The sequence below is a fragment of the Panthera onca genome, chromosome D3 (genome assembly GCF_046562875.1).
Source record: "Panthera onca isolate mPanOnc1 chromosome D3, mPanOnc1 haplotype 2, whole genome shotgun sequence".
Lineage (NCBI taxonomy): Eukaryota > Metazoa > Chordata > Mammalia > Carnivora > Felidae > Panthera > Panthera onca.
In genome coordinates, this window is record NC_138350.1 from 79,193,183 (window position 1) to 79,211,306 (window position 18,124).

The 18,124-nt window shown below is 47.3% G+C and overlaps 1 protein-coding gene, 1 long non-coding RNA gene and 1 pseudogene across 5 annotated transcripts in view; 2 read left to right on the forward strand and 1 right to left on the reverse strand.

Moving 5' to 3' along the window:
* Positions 1–1,544: 1,544 nt before the first annotated feature.
* Positions 1,545–3,680, reverse strand: LOC132666070 (uncharacterized). The gene is made up of 2 exons (XR_009604444.3): positions 3,584–3,680; positions 1,545–2,767 (listed from the first exon to the last, which is right to left on the reverse strand). It is a non-coding gene; the product is annotated as an uncharacterized LOC132666070 (long non-coding RNA).
* Positions 3,681–3,863: 183 nt separating this feature from the next.
* LOC132666066 (tubulin alpha-1C chain-like) lies at positions 3,864–9,351 on the forward strand (annotated as a pseudogene).
* Positions 9,352–11,944: 2,593 nt separating this feature from the next.
* The window catches only part of TNFRSF11A (TNF receptor superfamily member 11a), a 54,168-nt gene continuing 47,988 nt past the window's right edge, over positions 11,945–18,124 (forward strand). Inside the window, exon 1 of one of the 4 annotated variants that reach the window (XM_060614019.3) lies at positions 11,945–12,126. In XM_060614019.3, the coding sequence (XP_060470002.3) occupies positions 12,052–12,126 (75 nt within the window). In that variant the 5' untranslated portion in view covers positions 11,945–12,051. Of the gene's footprint in view, positions 12,127–13,044; positions 14,326–18,124 lie in introns of those variants that run through there. The other 3 variants (XM_060614021.3, XM_078435177.2, XM_081790836.1) reach the window with 3 other exon arrangements.

The following is an 18,124-nucleotide window of genomic DNA, read 5'->3' on the forward strand; positions in this document are numbered from 1 at the left end:
GATCATGACCTGAGCCGAAGTCAGACGCTTAACCGACCAAGCCACCCAGGCGCCCCACTCTTGCTTTCTTTTGATTAGTATTATCATGGTATATCTTTCTCCCTCCCATTCACTTGTAATCTATCCATGTTCTTTTTATTTAGAGTGGGATTCTGGCAGATAACATACAGTTGGGTCTTGTTTTTTTGATCTACTTTCACAGTCTCTTTTGACTGGTGCATTTAGACCATTGAGGTGCCCAGTATTAATATAGTTGGATTAATATCTACGATATTTGGTACTGCTTTCTACTTGTTGCTCTTGTTCTTTGTTCGTATTTTTGTCTTCTGCTCTTTTCCTTTTGTGATTTTAATTAAGAATTGTATATGATTCCACTTTCTTTCTTATTAGCATATCCATTTTACTTCTTTTTTGTTTAAACATTTTAGAGAGAGAAAGAGCATGTGTGCATGTGTGAGGGAGGGGCAGAGGAGAGAGAAAGACAGGGAATCCCAAGCAGGTTCTGTGCCCTCAGCACCGAGCCCAATGTGGGGCTTGAACTAATGAACTATGAGGTCATGACCTGAGCCAAAATCAAGAGTCAGATGCCTAACCGACTGAGACATCCAGGCCCCCCATGAATTCTTTTTTTTTTTTTTTTTTACTTTTTTTTTTTACTAGAATTTCCAATATATATTTATAACTAATCCCAGTCCACTATCACAGAACACTGTAATGTTTCAAAGGTAGTGTAAATAACTTATGATAACAAAATAATCCTAATAATCCTAATTCCTTTCATTCCTTGTATTAGTATTGTCATTCATTTGACTTATGTGTAAGCATATTTATATAATACACATAAGCATACATAAACATTGTTGATATTACTATTTTTAAAAAGCGTTTGTTAGAGTAAGAAAAATATTTATTTTACCTTCACTTATTTTTTCTTGCAGTGCTCTTCCTTTCTTTAAATAAACCTGAATTTCTGACCAATATTATTTTCCTTCTGTTAACATTTCTTGTACAGCAGATCTACAGGCAACAAATACATTCAATTTCTGTTTACCTGAGAAAGTCTTTATTTCTCCTTCACATTTGAAGGGTAATTTCACAGGTTACAGAATTCTAAGTTGGTGAATTATTCCTCTCAATACTTTCCATGTCTCCACTCTTCTCTTACTTGCATGGTTTCTGAGAAGTTGGAGGTCATTCTTATCTCTGCAGGTTAGGTGTTTTTTCCTTCCTCTTTCAGGATTTTCTCCTTATCTTTGATTTTCTATAGTTTGAAAGTAATGCGCTTATATGTACTTTTCTGGCTTTTATCCTGATTGGTATTCTCTGGACTTCTTAGATCTGTGGTTTGGCATCTGATACTAATTTGGGGAAATCCTCACTCATTAATGTTTCAAATATTCCTTTTTTTTCTTTCTCCCTTTCTTCTCCTGGTGTGCAATTTTGTAGTTGTCCCACAGTTTTGGATATTCTGTTCTGGGTTGGTTTTTTGTTTTTTTTGTTTGTTTGTTTTCCAGTGTTTTCTGTTTACTTTTCATTTCTGCAAGTTTCTTTTTTTTTTTTTTAATTTTTATTTTAAGTAGGCTCCACGCCCAAGGTGGGGCTTGAATTCATGACCCTGAGATGAAGAGTCACATGCTCTACCAACTGAGCCAGCCAGATTCTATTGAGATGTCCTCAAGTTCAGAGATTCTTTCCTCATCCATGTCCAATCTGTTAATAAGCCTATCAAAGGCATTCTTCCTTTCTGTACATTGTATTCTATCTCTAACATTCCTTTTTGGTTCTTTTGTGGGATTTTCACCTCTCTGCTTACATTGCCCATCTGTTCTTGCATGCTGTCTACTTTGTCCGTTAGAGGCCTTAGCATATTCGTCATGGTTGTTTCAAATTCCCAGTCTGATTCTTCCAGTATCCCCGCCATGTCTGGTGTTCTGCTGCTTGTTCTGTTTCTGCAAATTCTAATTTTTGCCGTTTGGTACGCCTTGCAACTTTTTCTTGATAGCCAGATATTAGGTACTGGGTAAAAGGAACTATTGTAAATAGGAGTTTAAGTTAGTAGTGTTAGTAGTCATAGTTAGTGTTAGTAAGTTGTGCAGGAGTGGGAAAAATATTCTCTAATCCTATGATTAGGTCTTGGTGTTTTGTGAGCCTGTGCCTCTGGACTGTGAATTTAAAAATCATGCCTCAGTTTTTCTCTCCCCCTGAGGTGGGACAGGATGGTGAGAATGGGCCGGAATCAGAGAATTCCCTTCTCCAGGTTAGGCTCTGGTTAACTTGTTTCCCCTGAGCACAGTCCTTCTTAAGACAAACAAAGTACTCTGGTTTATTTCAGAATGGATCCTTTTCCTTTCCCTCTGCCAAGGAGATTTTTCTCTGGTATTTACTGTGAGAACCTGGTTGAGCTCCTGGAGGCAAAACTTACAAAAGTTGGGCGGGGGGCGGGGGGGGGGGTGTTCTACAACTGGGTCCCCCTACAGTTTTGAACTCAGACTTGTCCACACTGAGCCTCCATCAAGTCATTAATTACAGTTCTGGTCTTCCTGCCCCAGCACTGATTCCCATGGAGATTTTAGCTCGAGAGTTCCTAACCTGGTCACTTGTGACTCTCTGTATTTGCCTATCAATCTCTCCAATTTGGGGGGGGGGGGGGGGCCAGTGGTGTGCCCTGTGACCTCACTTCTTTTATGGATTTAAGAAGATTTGTTCATTTTCCAGTTTATTCAGCTTTTCACTTGTTGTTAGGACTCGGTGGTAACTTCCAAACTCCCTTCGTGCAGAACCGGAAACAGGAAGCAGCACAAATTTGTTTAAATGCAAAACACAGAAAAGAGGGTAAAAGTCATAAGATGTTGAAGGAGAAAAGAGAGAATGGGTAGAAATATTATTTGACAAGCAAATGGCCAAGAATTCTCTCAAACTGACAAAAACCATCAAGGTCAATGAGAACCACAAGCCAGGATAGATTCTAAGATATGTAGAAAACTAAGCCTACATATGTTATAATAAACCCGCTGGAAAACAAATACAAAGAGAAAATCTGAAAAGCAGCAACTATAAGACTGATAGTTTACTCACCAACAGAAAACAAAGGAATAATGTCTTTAAAATGCCAAAAGAAAAATTGCTGCTGCCCTAGAATTCTACAGTCGGCAAGAATATCTTTTAAAATGAAATTGCTGGGGTGCCTGGGTGGCCCAGTTGGTTAAGCATCCAACTCTTGATTTCGGCTCAGGTCATGATCTCACTGGTTCATGAGATTGAGCCCCATGTCAGGCTCTGTGCTAACAGTGCAGAGCCTGCTTGGGATTTTCTCTCTCTCTCTCTCTCTCTCTCTCTGTGCCCCTTCCCCCCCAAAATAAATAAATAAACATTTAAAATGAAGATGATTTAAGATATTGGTAGACAACCCTCACCCACCCCACCAAAAAACAGAAATTGTTACCAGCAGATCCACGCCAAATCAAATTATTCACGCCATAAGAAATTATTCAAGCAAAAGGGAAATAATCCTACGTAGTACCAATAAAGTTAAAAAGTTAAGATGGAAGGACATATTCCTATTTAAACAAAAGAAACTTCTTACCAAAATCAACACAGCAGAGCACCTGGCTGGCTCAGTCAGTAGAGCGTGCAACTCTTGATCTTGGAGTTGTGAGTTCGAGCCCCATGTTGGACATAGAACCTACTTTAAAAAAACAAACAAAAAAAAACCTTTAAAAAACCAACACCAGAAGAAACAAAATCTCGGTAGTTCTAAATCTGTTAAAGAAGTTGAACTTGTAATTTCAAACTATGCCACGAAGAAACCTCAGTGGCCATATGGCTTCATCAGTGAATTCTACCAAATACTTAAGACAAAAATAATGGCGTTCTTACACACCCTTTCCAAGTTCTTCCATACATTCCAGTCTCGCCCAGCAACATCCCGACACCAAAACTTGACCCAATTCGGGAAGAATAAGGCCCATCTCTTAGATGTGTAAATTCTCAGACTAAATATTAGCACTCTGAATCTGCCATGTGACATAAAGCACCTATCCTTCATCGGTGAAACGATGAACAAAGGGTAATCTATTCATACAACAGAGGACTGGACAGTAATGACCTGGCTGACTCTCACAATGGTGAACAAAAGCCATACACAAGGTAATACTACAGTGCAGGGACCATTTATATAAAGTCCAGAAGCAGACAAAGTGAATCGCTGGTATTCCCATGAAATCTATCAAGAAGGATGAGGGGTAATGATTAAAGGGGCTTGGGGGTTTCTGGTAATGTTCTACTTCATGGTTTGGGTGCAGGCTCTATGTATGTCTTCATTTTTTGACAATTAGCCAAGCTGTATTCTTTATGTATGTTCTACTTCAATAAAAGTACTCTTAAAAAGAAACCGTTCTGTGTCAATCTAGGTGGCAGCATCAGTTGTCTTTTATGGCCAGTCTGAACCTGACCGATTCGAAAGTAGAACTTTGCCATCAGCAGGTAGGATGATACCTGTCCGTGTGTTCATATGTAAGGGACACAGAGCTACTTTCTCCATCATCTCATTAGGGCTGAGAAGAAGGGAAGTAGGGGACACATAAATTATCTCTGTTTCCACTTGAAACCGTTTTATCTGTGACAAAATATCCAAAAAGTAGCGATAACTACTAGTTTAATGGTTCAGAAATTCATTTATTTTGAATACCAAATTGGTAGCACTGAAAAAGTTCTTGTCCCCCAAAGCAAGCAAGATAGGTTTCCATGGACACAGTTCAAAATTTGTCACAAATTTTCATATTATGTTTGGGTATCATTACCGGATAGTATTGCACCCTAATTTATCTCTGAACGGACACTGATCTATCAATGCCTTACTTCTGTTTAAAAAGTGTTGTATAGGCAAGATAAGAAGAAGAACAGAACAGAACAGCGTAGGTAATAAAAACGTTTGTATTTATTAGTAGGTTTTCACTGAAAGAAAGATTTGTGAAGTCCTATGTTTACTTCATAGCTTTGCTTTTTTTATGTATTCTCTTTACGTGACCACAGTCACAGTAACTATTTTTACATCACCATGTCAAAAAATAAACATTTCATTAACAAGATTATGCCTGTTTTCTGCTGCCTAAATAAAGATTACGGTGTTATATTAAGATTAAAATATTACATTAGGATGTAATGTAAGACTTAAAAGCCCTCCTCTAGAAACAAAAATGAGAGCTATACTTTTATGTTACCTTTTTTAATCTGAAAATTAAACAGTTCATGCAGAAGTGGGAAACAGTGGGGATTTCCAGGGTGAGATGCACACTATCCATATAAAAAAGCCTATGATTCCTGTATCTGCACAATATACTTGGTTTTTCCTTAGTATAAGTAAGCACAATTCATTTTCAGCTCATTAGTTTTTAAAAATCAGAAACATTTAACTTTACTAAATATTAAAATATCTATTGTTTAAAATGCATTTTTACATTTATTACAGATAACCAAAATTTAGTTATACATGTGGGATTTCTTAAATCGTCAAGAACATTTAAAAGAGTTTCTGTAAATGTTGAGCAACCTCTTTAGCTATAATTGTGCATCCTTCACCTAAGAGAAAAATAGTATTGGAAATAATTTCCACGTTCCTCCTAAGAATGCTATAGGAAAGAGGACATCCTCAGGCCCATTGTGATGGATTTTGTTGTTAACAAATGGCATTCTACATTAATATTTATAAAATATTTGAATTATGTGAGTGGTAGTTCTGTAAATATAGAAACAGTCCTCAAAAAGTAATTTATAGTGTTTTTTTTTTAATTAAGCTTTTTTTCCCCCTAGTTGATTTAATGTGTTAACATGGGCATTCTATTGTTCAAAGTGCTTCCAAAACCAGCACACTCACCTCTGGGGCTTTCCAAGCAGAAGTTTAAGTCCTTTCATCTTTTTTGAGAAAAGAAGGGGCTAACGTTGGACATGTGCCAGGAGCAAGCTGGTATTTCTCATGAAGTGCCACACTGAAAGCACCCTCTCCCAAATGTCCGCTCCTTGAGGCCAAAACCAGCCCTCATCTGCCTTTCACACCACTACTTTTTCTAGAAAGCCTGTCTCCACATTCCAGACAATAGGCCACATACCTAAATAAAGCTGTCACCTTTCCCTTCTGCAACTCACTTGATATTAAAAATCTGGTGCTTAGTGAGGCAGGAGAACACTCCAGAGCCAGGACAGCCAAGGTTTGAATCCCAACTCTGCCCCTATTGGCAAGTGACCCTACGGCAAGTTATTAACCACTCTGTGCCTCAGTTTCCTAATCTGTAAAATGGGACTAATCAAGGCTGTTGCAGGAATTAAATGAATTTGCATGGTTAAGGATGCTATTGGTGTTTGCTATCATTTGTCTTTCTAGAAACTTCTTTTGCATATATCAATAAAATCACGTTTATGATTGTTTACAAACATGGGATGATATTACTCTGTAACTTGCTTCTTTTACTTAGAGGGCAGTAGACGTCTTTCCAAAAACCACTTGATTTTCTTAAACAACTGCATTATAGTCTATACTATGGTAAACTCAATTTTTTTTTTTTTTTTGCCATTTCTCCATGAAACTCACATTTTTCTCTTTGTGGTTTTACAAAAACGCTAAGGTAAATAAACATCCTTGCATGTCTCTCTTTATGTATGGATGGATTAGATTCTCAGACACGGAATTGACTTGTCCAACGATATTCACATTTTTAATTGTTTGTTTGTTTGTTTGTTTAATCAACACCACCCGAGAGCTTTCCAAAAGCACAAAGCAAGCAGGCAGGCTGCACAGTAGGGAGCTACGGAGCAAAACAAGTAGGAGGACTACATGTAGCTGCACAAAGCCGGGAGGGGGAAATGGAAGTATGCTCTTTGACCTCAAGTGGCAGAATTGTAGCTGAAGGTAGACTGCGGTTAAGTTACAGGTGCATATTGTAAACCCAGAACTAAAAAAAATAAAACAAGGACGCATATAAAATAAGCTAACAGTGGAGAGAAATGGCACCCTAAAAAATAATCCAAAAGAAGATGGGAAAAGAGGAACAAAGAAGGAACAAACAAAACAAATAGCAAGACAGTAGACTCACATGTCACCATATCTATAATCACATTAAATGCGAGTGGTCTGAAAACTCCAAAGGATAGAGACTGTCAAATGGATTAAATGAAAAGGCAAGAGCGAATCATACGCTGTCACTTTAAATAGATCTAAACCTAAAGGGAAGGTCCAGGCCCCAGAGACGGCGGACAGCGGGAGGTCTGCGCCCGGGAGGCTCTGGCCACGCTTCCTTTACCGGGTGCCTTTCCTCGCCTGGGCTCTGCCGGCCTGACGCGCCCCCGAAACCCACTGAGGACCGGACGGGGCCGATGCTTCTCCTTTCTCCTTCCCATAGCCCTCTCCGTCCTCTTCCCCGCCCCACTGGCCCGTCTGTGGCCCCAGGACATTTCCTCCCCTTCCCTGATCTGGCTCCTACAGAGAAGTCTGCTTTGAACCTTTGAACCCACCAGGCAGCGTCACGCCCCCTCTGGCCGGGGCGACCAACCTCGCAGGGCCTGTGTTGCAGCGAGGGGGCGGCAGGAGGGGGGGAGCAGGGGGCCTCGAGGCGGGGTCGCGGGGGCTGGGACACGGTCCAAGATCCGCCCCCTGCCGCGCTGTTGCGGAGAGTGAGGGAGGGAGGGTGCGGTACGTTGGGTCCTCCGGGCTGGCCTTCCTCTCACCGCTTCTCCCCCCACCCCGCGAATTCTTGTCTGTCGGTGGGGGATCCTTGTCACCGTCCCCTCGCCTTCTCCAGCCCTGCAGAGCCCTGTAAGTCTCAGGCATCTCCATCCATGTTGGCCAGGCTGGTGTCCAAATGGGCAATGACTGCTGGTAGCTCTATTGCCTGGAACAGACTTCCAGCCTGATGACCGGATGCCAAGTGACACGACCACTGGGGGAGGAGAGGACTCCTTCAACACCTTCACTGAGACAGGTGAAGTTTGCACAGGCACCTGCCTCTAGCTCTTCTACCCAGAGCAGCTGATCAAGGGGCAAGAAAGATGCCACCAATAACTATGGTCGTGGGCACTATACCATTGGCAAGAGCATTGCCCTCCTTGGTCAGTGGACCGAAAGTAGCCCCCCCGGGGCACAGGTTTTCAGGGCGTCTTGGTTTTCCAGTTTTGTGGGGGTACTTGTTCTGGGTTCCCCTCCCTGCTGACGGAACCTGTCACTTATGGCAAGAAATCCAAGCTGGAGTTCTCCATTTACCAGGCCCCCAGGTTTCCACAGCTGTAGCTGAGCCCTTCAACTCCGTCCTCACGACCCACACCATCCTGGAACACTGTGATTGTGCCTTCATGGTAGATAATGAGGCCATCTATGACATCAACATTGAACACCCAACCTACACTCCCCTTAACCACCGGATTAGCGCAGTCGTGTCCTCCATTGCTGCTTACTCAGATTTAATGCAGCCCTGAACGTTCATCGGACAGAATGCCAGACCAGCCTGGTGCCCTAATCCCACATGAACTTCTCTCTGGCCGCACGTTCCCCCATTATCTCTACTGAGAAAGCCTACCACGAACAGCTTCCTGTAGCACAGATCACCGAGGCACGCCCTGAGCGAGCCAACCAGATGGCGAAATGGGCCGCTTGCCGTGGTAAACACGTGGCTTGATGCCTGTTGTACCGGAGGGATTTTTCTGTGGCCCACGAGGACGTGGCAGCCCTCGAGACGGATCACGAGGAGGTTGGAGTGGAGAGTACCGAGGGAGATGAGAGGGTGGGGAGCATTCACCGCTCTGGTGCAATTTGACATCCTGTCGCCTGGGGCTCCTATTTCCATTGTTCTGCGGAGCTGTGCATAGTGGGCCTAACTTGTCAACAAAAGCGAAGTTTCTTTTTTATTGTTATTATCAAGAGGATATTAAGTCATTTGTTGATGACACATGATAATGGATGACACACAAGCTTTCATCCCACCTATAATTTTATCTGATACCATAATTCAGTTTAGATATTGCATCGGATGTGCCAGCGATCTAGCCCAATAAACTCCATGACTTTGCTCGGGTGACCCTTTTAATGGTGAGCTCCAGGGCACAACACATTAACTGTCGGTTCAACGACACCAAGGTTTGTGGAGACAATGGCTTCTGTGCCCAAGCAGTTTGCCAGTAAATTTCAAACGGAACCTGGTAGCTCCCTGAAGGAATTCCAACACATATTGCCGAGGTAGTTGACCAAGATGGCTTCAGAGTAGACTCACTTTACACAGCACAGTTTTATAAAGACACATTTATTCAGCATCATGATCAGACTATTACATTTAGCAGTCAATAGCATGGATGCAAAAAAAAAACCAAAAACTACATGAAAACCCTTTCTTGGAATGCTTTACACTTCCCACAGAACAGAAACTAAAATAACACGTCATACAATTAGTCACAAAAAAACACAGTCCTCGAGTTTTTGGACCATACGCATGAGTCTTGTCTAAAACACGGCCTCTTTGTAGCAGCTAGGCCCTGCCACCACTGTGCTTGGCTGAGTTCACCTTGTAACCTTCCCCGTCACATCTCTGGCTCTCCTTTCCTGCTAAGCTTTGTTTCCTGCAGTGATTAAAGCCTTCTGCCACCACCATCACTACTGCTGCTGCTGGAACCGCCATAGCCACCTTGGTTTTGTGGTTTGGCAAAACGCTGGCCTCCACCACCACAGGGGCCAGACTTCTGCCTCCAAAATTCCCTCCTTTCATGGGACCAATATGTGAAGGCTGTTGTCATTGCCGAAACCATTATAGCCTCCGCCACCTCCAAAGTTTCTTCCTTCGTTACCAAATCCAGGGTGGCCATCCGCACTGCCACCATATCCACAACCATCTCAACGGCCACCAAAGCCACCTCACCCACTGAAGTTTCCTCCACAACCGAAGTTGTCATTCCCACCAAAACCACTGCCGAAGTTTCCAGAACCACTTAGACCTCTTTGGCTGGATGAAGCACTAGCCGCCATCTGCTGAGATAGGGCTCTCCTTACTTCACAGCTGAGGTAGTTTGGAATGACAATCTTGTCTGCGGAGTCACGGTCATCAAACGTTACAAGAGCAAAGAGTCTCCTCTAGCCCCCGCCTCAGTCAGTCATGATTGCAATCACTTCCATTTTCCCATACTGTTCGAGATAATCTCTTCGATGATGGCTCCTTTAAGGCCACCGACAACAATCTTTTTCACAGTTAAGTGGGTACCAGGTCTTGGAGAATCTTGAAACAGCCCTGTTTGGTTCTACAACTCTTCCATCCACCTTGGGCGGCCCTGCATTCATGGCTGTGTCCACCTCTTCCCCAGGGGCATCTGTGACAAACCCAAAGCCTCTGGAGTGCATGGTGTTTTCTCCCCTCATTACCACACAGTCTGGGAGTGTTCCCCGTTGCTCAGAATGGCTCCTCAGACTCTCATGGGTTGTTGCAAAGCACAAACCTCCGACGAAGAGCTTCCGCAGCTGTTCAGGCTCTTTGGGACCCTCTGACTTCGACGTGCAGCAGTGGGAGGGGAGACTTTTAAGATACTTGCCAGTGTCCATAGACAGAAAGGCTGATGTCTCTATATTAAAGGTAAAAACAAGAAAAAAGATAGAATGAGATGTCCCATGTAAATGCTATTCATAAGAAAGGTGAAGTCGCTATATAACTAACGCCAAAGTAGACTTCAGAACCCAAAGTTTTATCATGGATCAAGGAGGCCCTACCATAATGATGAAAAGTCAATTCATCAAGAAGACATAATAATCTGAAATGTTTATGCTTCTAATCTAAGCGTCAAAAAATTGGCGGGCGGGGGGGGGGGGGTGAGACCTGAAAGGCAAAAATAAACAAACTCACAGTTTTCGTTGCAAATTTCCAGTTTCCTCAGAACAACTAGGCAGAAAATGACATGATATTTCAAACGATTTGACCTAATTGACCTTTAAAACCCACTTCGCCCAACAACTGTAGAAGATCCTATGGAATATTCACTAGGATACACCATGCACTGGGCCGAAAGTAAGGCAAGCAGATACAGTTCTAGCACTCAAGAAATTCAACCTTCTGTTGACATCAGGCAAGTATGTTCACTCAAAAAGTTATCCATACAAAGGAGCAGGTGTATGCGTGCGTCCAGCATCGACCTAGAACGGGAGAGAAGATACACTCCTAAGCAAGGAATAGCAAGCGACCAGAACAACAGGTGCAGCGCGCCCGACAGCTGGCGGGTTCTACAGCAGCAAAAGGACTCATCAAGGCTAGTGCCTGGATGGGGTGGGGGGTGTGGGTGGGGGGCGGAGACAGGATGGTGTCTCTCACCCCAGAGAAGGGTACTAGAGGAGAGGCAAGAGGAAGTGGCTGCTGGCCAGCAAACTTTGAGGGAGGATTGTATGAAGCGTGCTGGATGGCATACTGTGGTGACCTTTGCATTGTACTCCACGAAATCCCCAGCGAAGATCCTCTTCTGGTTAATTCCCGGTGGTGGGGTATCCACCCTTGCTTGGGAGGCCCCGCCTGTTAGGGCCGAGCGCGTGGGATCCAGGCGGGCGTGGGCCCGCGGGCTAGGCCGCCGCCGCCCCGTCCCCTCCCCTGGAAGCCGGCCGGGGATGTCTGGGTGCAGACCGGTCCGTGCCCGCGAACGTGAAAGACACAGCAGGTCGGGTCGCAGGCAAACCTGTCCGCGTGCAACCTGCAGAGCCCAGGGTTAGAAGCTCCGGGCTAACTCTCGCGCCCGCGGCTGCAGAAGTTGCGCGAGGAGGGGCGGCGAACCTCCCCCCCGCCCCGCCGTCGCCTTCGCAGTCCTCACCTCGCTGTGCCTCCGGTGTGCCCGCTCGCCCAATAGAAGGCGCGCGCCCCGCGCTCGGGCACCACCTGGCGGGCGCCGCCGGCCCGGCGGGAGGGGGCGCAGCGCGGGCGGGCGGGGACAGGTGGCGGGGCGGGGCGGGGCGGGGCGCGGCGGCGGGGCGGGCCGGCCCGAGGTCCCAGACAGCCGCGCAGCCCGGGCCGCAGAGGCCGCAGAGCGCGGCGCCCGCCCGCCCACCGCGCCATGGCCCCGCGCGCCCGGCGGCGCCGCCCGCTGCCCGCGCTGCTCACGATCTGCGCGCTGCTCGGCCGTCTGCAGGTAAGCGAGCCGCCCGGCCGCTCCCGCTCCCCGCGCACCCCGTTCCCGCGCGCGACGCCCCCTCGGGAGCCCGGGGAGGGACCCGGACGCGCGGGCTGCGAGACGTCCTGGGACCGGGACAGAGAGAAGCGGGAGACGGCGGAAAGGCGAGGCGCTTCCGCGGGTGGGACGGCGGAGGGAGGGGAAGGGCGAGTGCAGAGACCTTGGGGCGCAGAACGCGGACTTGCGGGACCCCACCACCCGCGCGCGGGCTCCCAGAAGTCCACGTAGGGGCAGCCTTTGAGGTCAGTGATTGTCCAGGCGTTTCCGGAGCGCCAAGTTGGCGCGCAGGGTAGCTTCTGTGCAGACGCGGCCCCTGTCCCCCTGCGAACGGAGTGGGCGAGGGGAGAACTCAGAGCCGCACGCATGCCCACGCCGGGTACCCGCTCCTGAATGCGAGTTCGCCTCCCAGGCCACTTTGAGTCCCTCGGGACGCTAGGCCATCCCCTCTGCCTGGCTTCGCACCCTCTCCCCACCTCGGTTTCCTTGGTCATCCGAAGACCGGTGCTCGTCGCCTCACGGGGACGTCTAGAGCGCGCGGTGAAAGCGAATTTGGCAGTTTCTGCAGAAAAGCCGACATAAGATTTCCTTTTTATGCTCCCTTGCTTTTTACGTCTCGTGCTCCCCTCCGACTCTCCCCGCTGACAGCTTAAGGGCCACCAACCAGGTCGGGTTCTGGCTCCGAATGACCGGAGAATCACTTGTCCTCCGAAGCACTTTGATGACGTTAGGACAGGATACTGTTTGCATTTGGAGGAACCGAGGCACACGGGGTGCCGCAAGCCTGCCGGGGAGCCCCAGGCTGAGGCCAGTTGCGCAGGAGTTGGGATGGCGGTGGTCATCCTCTCTGGTGCCGGCCCTCCTGGGGCTCCCCAGCCCGGGATGCACCTGGGGCTCCCCACGGGGGCCTTGGGCCCTTGCCTTGGGACGGCCTCCCGGCTTCAGCGTGAAGAGTGCGCCGTGCCGGGTCCTCGCCGCCTGGTTTGGTCAGAGATTTCTTCCCCACCCCACCCGGGACGGTTGCGGATAAAGCTGGTTACTGATTTTCTGGCCTCCTGGTGGAGAGCTATCTGGTGCGGCAAGCCCAGCACCACAAATTCTGTAAAAACCTTGTGTACTTGGAAATGCCTCGATGGGGAGGGTAAATGGCAGTGGTTTTCTTGGTTTGGGCAGTTTCAGATTTCCCTTCTCTGTTACAGTTGGCCGAGGCTGTTCTGTTAACCTGGGTCTGCAGAATGGCCCAGAACCCTGCGAAGACAGGCCAGGCCGCTGGTAGAGCCGTGTTTCGGGGCCAGAGAAGGTGGGGCGGGGGAGCCAGCCTAGGGGGAAAGCCTTGACAAAAATAACAGGAGTGTGCCTAGGCTGGAGCAGACGACGCTCGTGAAGGTTCCTTCCGTGTCGTTCCGACGGGTATGGGTCTCAGAATAGTTGAGGGAAAAGAAGGCGGAAAAACCTAATGGAATTTTTTCATTTTAAGCACGTCAGGCGTTGCTTAATGAAGTGCTCAACAGGTTGGACAGGGTGCTACCTTACTTGAACTAAAGGACCAGGGCTCCAGTGAACAGTTAGCCGCCTGAGAAAAACCTGTGCAGTTTCAAAAAAGCATCTCACGGGGCGCCTGGGTGGCTCAGTTGGTTAAGCATCTGATATTGGCCTCGATCATGATCTCCCGGTTCCTGAGTTCGAGCCCCGAGTCCGGCTCTGTGCTGACAGCTCAGAGCCTGGAGCCTGTTTCTGATTCTGTGTGTCTCTCTCTCTGCCCCTCCCCTGCTCACACTCTGTCTCTGTCTCTCTCTCTCTCTCCCCTAAAACTAAATAAACATTTAAAAATTAAAAAAGCATCTCACACTACTATTGCAAAATCTGTATACGTACGTATATTCGTAAAACGCAGTAGGTTCCAATATGAACAGCAAATGCTGTCAAAACAAAATTATTTTTCAGAGATAGCTTTCGACAGGTGCTATTTCCCCTCCCTTTCCCTTTTGGCCACTTGAATCCTGTGCAGTTTTTAATCACGTCTAAACAGGAAACAAATGACACTGAGACAGTCGTAATCAAATGAGAGAGGTCTGTGCCAGTCTCGCCAGTGGAGATCCATGAACTCTGACAGCCGAAGGTAGCTGCCGTGCTGCTGTGTCCTCCCCAGGCGAGAATGTGGTATGTTCACTTGTGGTGTGTGGTATTTTGTGTAATGACTGCTTCTTTGGCCAACCTATTCTATTCGTTCAAAGCCAGGAATTGTATTGGCGATCCGTTGAGGTTGGTTATCACATCCTGGGCGAGGCTTGAAGAACTCCTTAGTGAGAGGCAAGGGGTATTGGCTTTGTGAAATCGCTGGCAAAACCAGCTTCTAGGGAGCGCTTTTTGTACAAGTATTTATTTTCATTTACATTATGCTAAACAGATGTATTTATTTAAAAAAAATTTTTTAACGTTTATTTATTTATTTAAAAAAATTTTTTTTTAACATTTATTTATTTTTGAGACAGAGAGAGACAGAGCATGAACGGGGGAGGGGCAGAGAGAGGGAGACACAGAATCTGAAACAGGCTCCAGGCTCCGAGCTGTCAGCACAGAGCCCGACGTGGGGCTCGAACCCACAGACCGTGAACCCACAGACCGTGAGATCATGACCTGAGCCGAAGTCGGACGCTTAACCGACTGAGCCACCCAGGGGCCCCTGCTAAACAGCTTTAAAGGTACCTGGAAGGCTGACAGTTTTGCCCTTTAAAACATTTCTGTGATTATCTCTCTGTCTGCCTATATTTATGAGGGAATTTGTTTTCAGACATAAGAAGAGTATTTGCCCACAGATAAAATCCTTTTGTGTTTTTATGTTGAGAGTTCCACTGTTTATTCCAAGTAAGGAAATACAGAAACTCCCTGTTTTGGGTGCCTGGGTGGCTCAGTCGGTTTAAGTGTCCAACTTCCGCTCAGGTCCTGATCTCGCTGTTTGTGGGTTCAAGCCCTGCACGGGGCTCTGTGCTGACAGCTCAGAGCCTGGAGCCTGCTTCGGATTCTGTGTCTCCCTCTGTCTCTGCCCCTCCCCCACTTGTGCTTGGTCTCTTTCTCTCTCTCTCTCTCTCTCTGTCTCTCAAAAATAAACATTTAAAAAAATTTTAAAGAGAAACTCTGTTTTCAGGTAATTGATTAGACACAACCATGTTTGTCTCCAGTTATCTAAGGGCAGGTTCACTCATATTCCGGCCAACAAACATTTACGGTCTACAACACTGTGCTAGTGGGAAGCGGGACGAAGACAACTGTGTCACAGGCCACAGTCTAGTCAGCGGACTAGACGGGTGGACGTGTAATAATAATAAAGCAGCACGTAATGACAGAAGTGCAGAGGGGGGCGGAGGGAAGAACTGAACAGGTAGAACTCGAGCAATCAGGGTGGGCTTTGGAGGAAGGGGTTTCTGCCATGGTCCTTGCAGCATGGGTAGGAAACGAAGGGTCAGATTCCAAGAGGCAGCTGGGGAAGGAGAACTTTCTAGTCGAGAGAATGGCATGGCTGATTCAGGCCTAAAGGAATCTTAGGGAAAAACAAACAAACAAACAAAACGTACCACCTTTTTTTTTTTTTTTTTTTTAATGACTTTACCGATGGTACAAAGCACTTAATTCAGGAAAGCCAACAGCAGACAGGACGTTAAACATTTATTATAGTTTTTGAGATAACTCTTGTATGGCTCCTGGTGAGGTGGTAAGGTAGACTGATCAGAAGCAGATAAGCCACAGGGCCCTGGGAAAGCCTGTGGGGAGACCCCACGGAGGAAATCCCCTCGAGTGGAGCTCTGTGTTGTAGGATATACACCTGCCCGGCTGTCTTCCTGGCCCCCTCCCATCCTGGAGGCAGGCCTCAGCTCTATTGCAATACTTTGTTTGGAGAAGCACACACTTGTGGATCCGTGGTGTTTAGTTCATTTTGTTGATAGCAAGGGTTTCAGATGTCTCCCCTGCTGTTTCCTTCCCGCTGTTTCCCCCAAAGTGACACATTTGTAATATAAACACATTCTCTGGGTTGATAAGGAAATATGAGCTTGCTTTTTCAGTTATCTACCAGCAATTCTTACACCAGGAAAACTGAAACAATAAAGGTGTATCTTTGAAGGTCAATAAATCAGTGTTTTATGAGGCCATGGAAAGGGGACTTCCAAACCCAGGCCTCCTTTGCGGAGAGGGTTGTGTGTAAGAAGGCGCCGTGTGAACTTTATCTGTCATGTCAGTGTTAAAATTTCCCTCACTCTATTTTCCTATTTTTGAAGTACATGGGAAAAAAATATCAGTGTTTTTTCCCCACACGACGTGTGCAACGGACTAGGAATTTTGTCTAGGCCGTTCTTGTTTTGGTTTGTTTTTGGCTTGGTGTGTTTTTTGTTTTTGTTTCGCTGAGATGGGTCTGCACCCCGGTCATCAGCTTTACAGGTGATTCGCCCACAAGGGCACCTACTGTCCCGTCCAGGTGGCGGCCCTGTGTCCCTGAAGCATCCTGAGCCCCACCCACAAGGGGAGCACCCCCGCCTGAGCACACAGCAGCCTGGCCTCACCTGCGAGCACCCCGAGCTGGCCTGGGTAGCATTCTGCCCGGCAGGTGATTTTCCTTCCCAGCACTCCTCCTGGTTGGTCGGAAGTCATCCACTTTCTCTTTGTGTTTCCCTCTGCTTGCAGGGACTGGGCTTCCTATAGGATCCCCTGCTAGACACTCATTTCATCCTTTCTGCCCCAAAACCCTGAGCCCAAAGAAACCCAGACTAAGACGCTCGGCTTCAGCAAAGCAGAAGACCTGGTCCGTCTGAAGTTCTTAGTGAGCTTTTGAGGTTGAGCCCCAAGTGGGCGGTGAGTGAGATTACACACAGCCCCATGTCTCTGTCCTCATTCTGAGAGACGCTGTCAGCCTGTTTCCTGCCAGAGAGACCGACGTGCCCAAGCGCCCCTGGCAGGCTTCCCCTCCGTCTCCGAAGTCAAGGGCTGGCACCCCCGTCCGCAGTTTGAAGCACATTCTTTGTGGATGTGTGCTGATGACTTGATGCCTGTATTTGTTTTGTGGGCCCCTCCTCTTCCAGCCTTTGATGTCTGTGGGCTCCCACATTCAGGACAGGGAACTCACTAGTGAGCAAGAAAACAACCTATACTCATTTATTTCGACAAAGTGGGCCCGTGCTTACCGCGTGTGGGACACCCCACAGTAGGCTGAGGGGACAGAGACCGCCCCCCCCCCCAGCCCCTGTCTTCGGGAGGCGCACTGACGTTTAGGATACCGTACAGGAGGAGACCGGTTTCCTGGGAGCATTTTCCACGTGTGGTGGGCGCCCAGGACGAGGAGTGCTTTAACCTGCTTGAAAGAGTCTCTCCTTCCTTTCCTCCCAGTTTGTCCAAAGCCCAGAAGGAGGGACAAGAGGGCAGCGTCTGGGCTGGGGACCCACGGGTGGCTGGGGCCAGGAGGCATGACTGCAGTGTTTTCAGGGAACTCGTAAAAGGATGGCATTCCTGGATTTCCAAGGGCACGTGGGGAGAGGGGGCAGCACCAACACTCAGGGGCCTTGAGGCCTGCAAAATACTTCAGATGCTATCTTGCTGTATTGTGGGCTGGGAGGGTCATGATCAGATGTGTACCTTATGGGGAAGGGTGTGTGTTGGGTGGGGGGGGGTGGGCAGTAAGGAGGCCACTGCCCTGGTTTCAGGAAGAGCTAGCAAAGGCTTGAATCAGGTCGGTGTAGTGGTGAGAAAAAGGAGAAGCCAAGTGCAGGAGTGATTTCGGAGCCAGCAGAGTTGTGCTAGGTGCCCACAATACAGGGGCAAAGGATGTGGTCGGACCTATTACTTAAAAAAACCAAAACCAAAACAAAACAAAACCCAAGGTGATAGATGTCAGAATAGAATAGCTGACCATTTGGATGGTGTTTCTCACGGCTTATGAAGGAAACCTCTGTCTCAGGTTCAACTAAAGGATTTT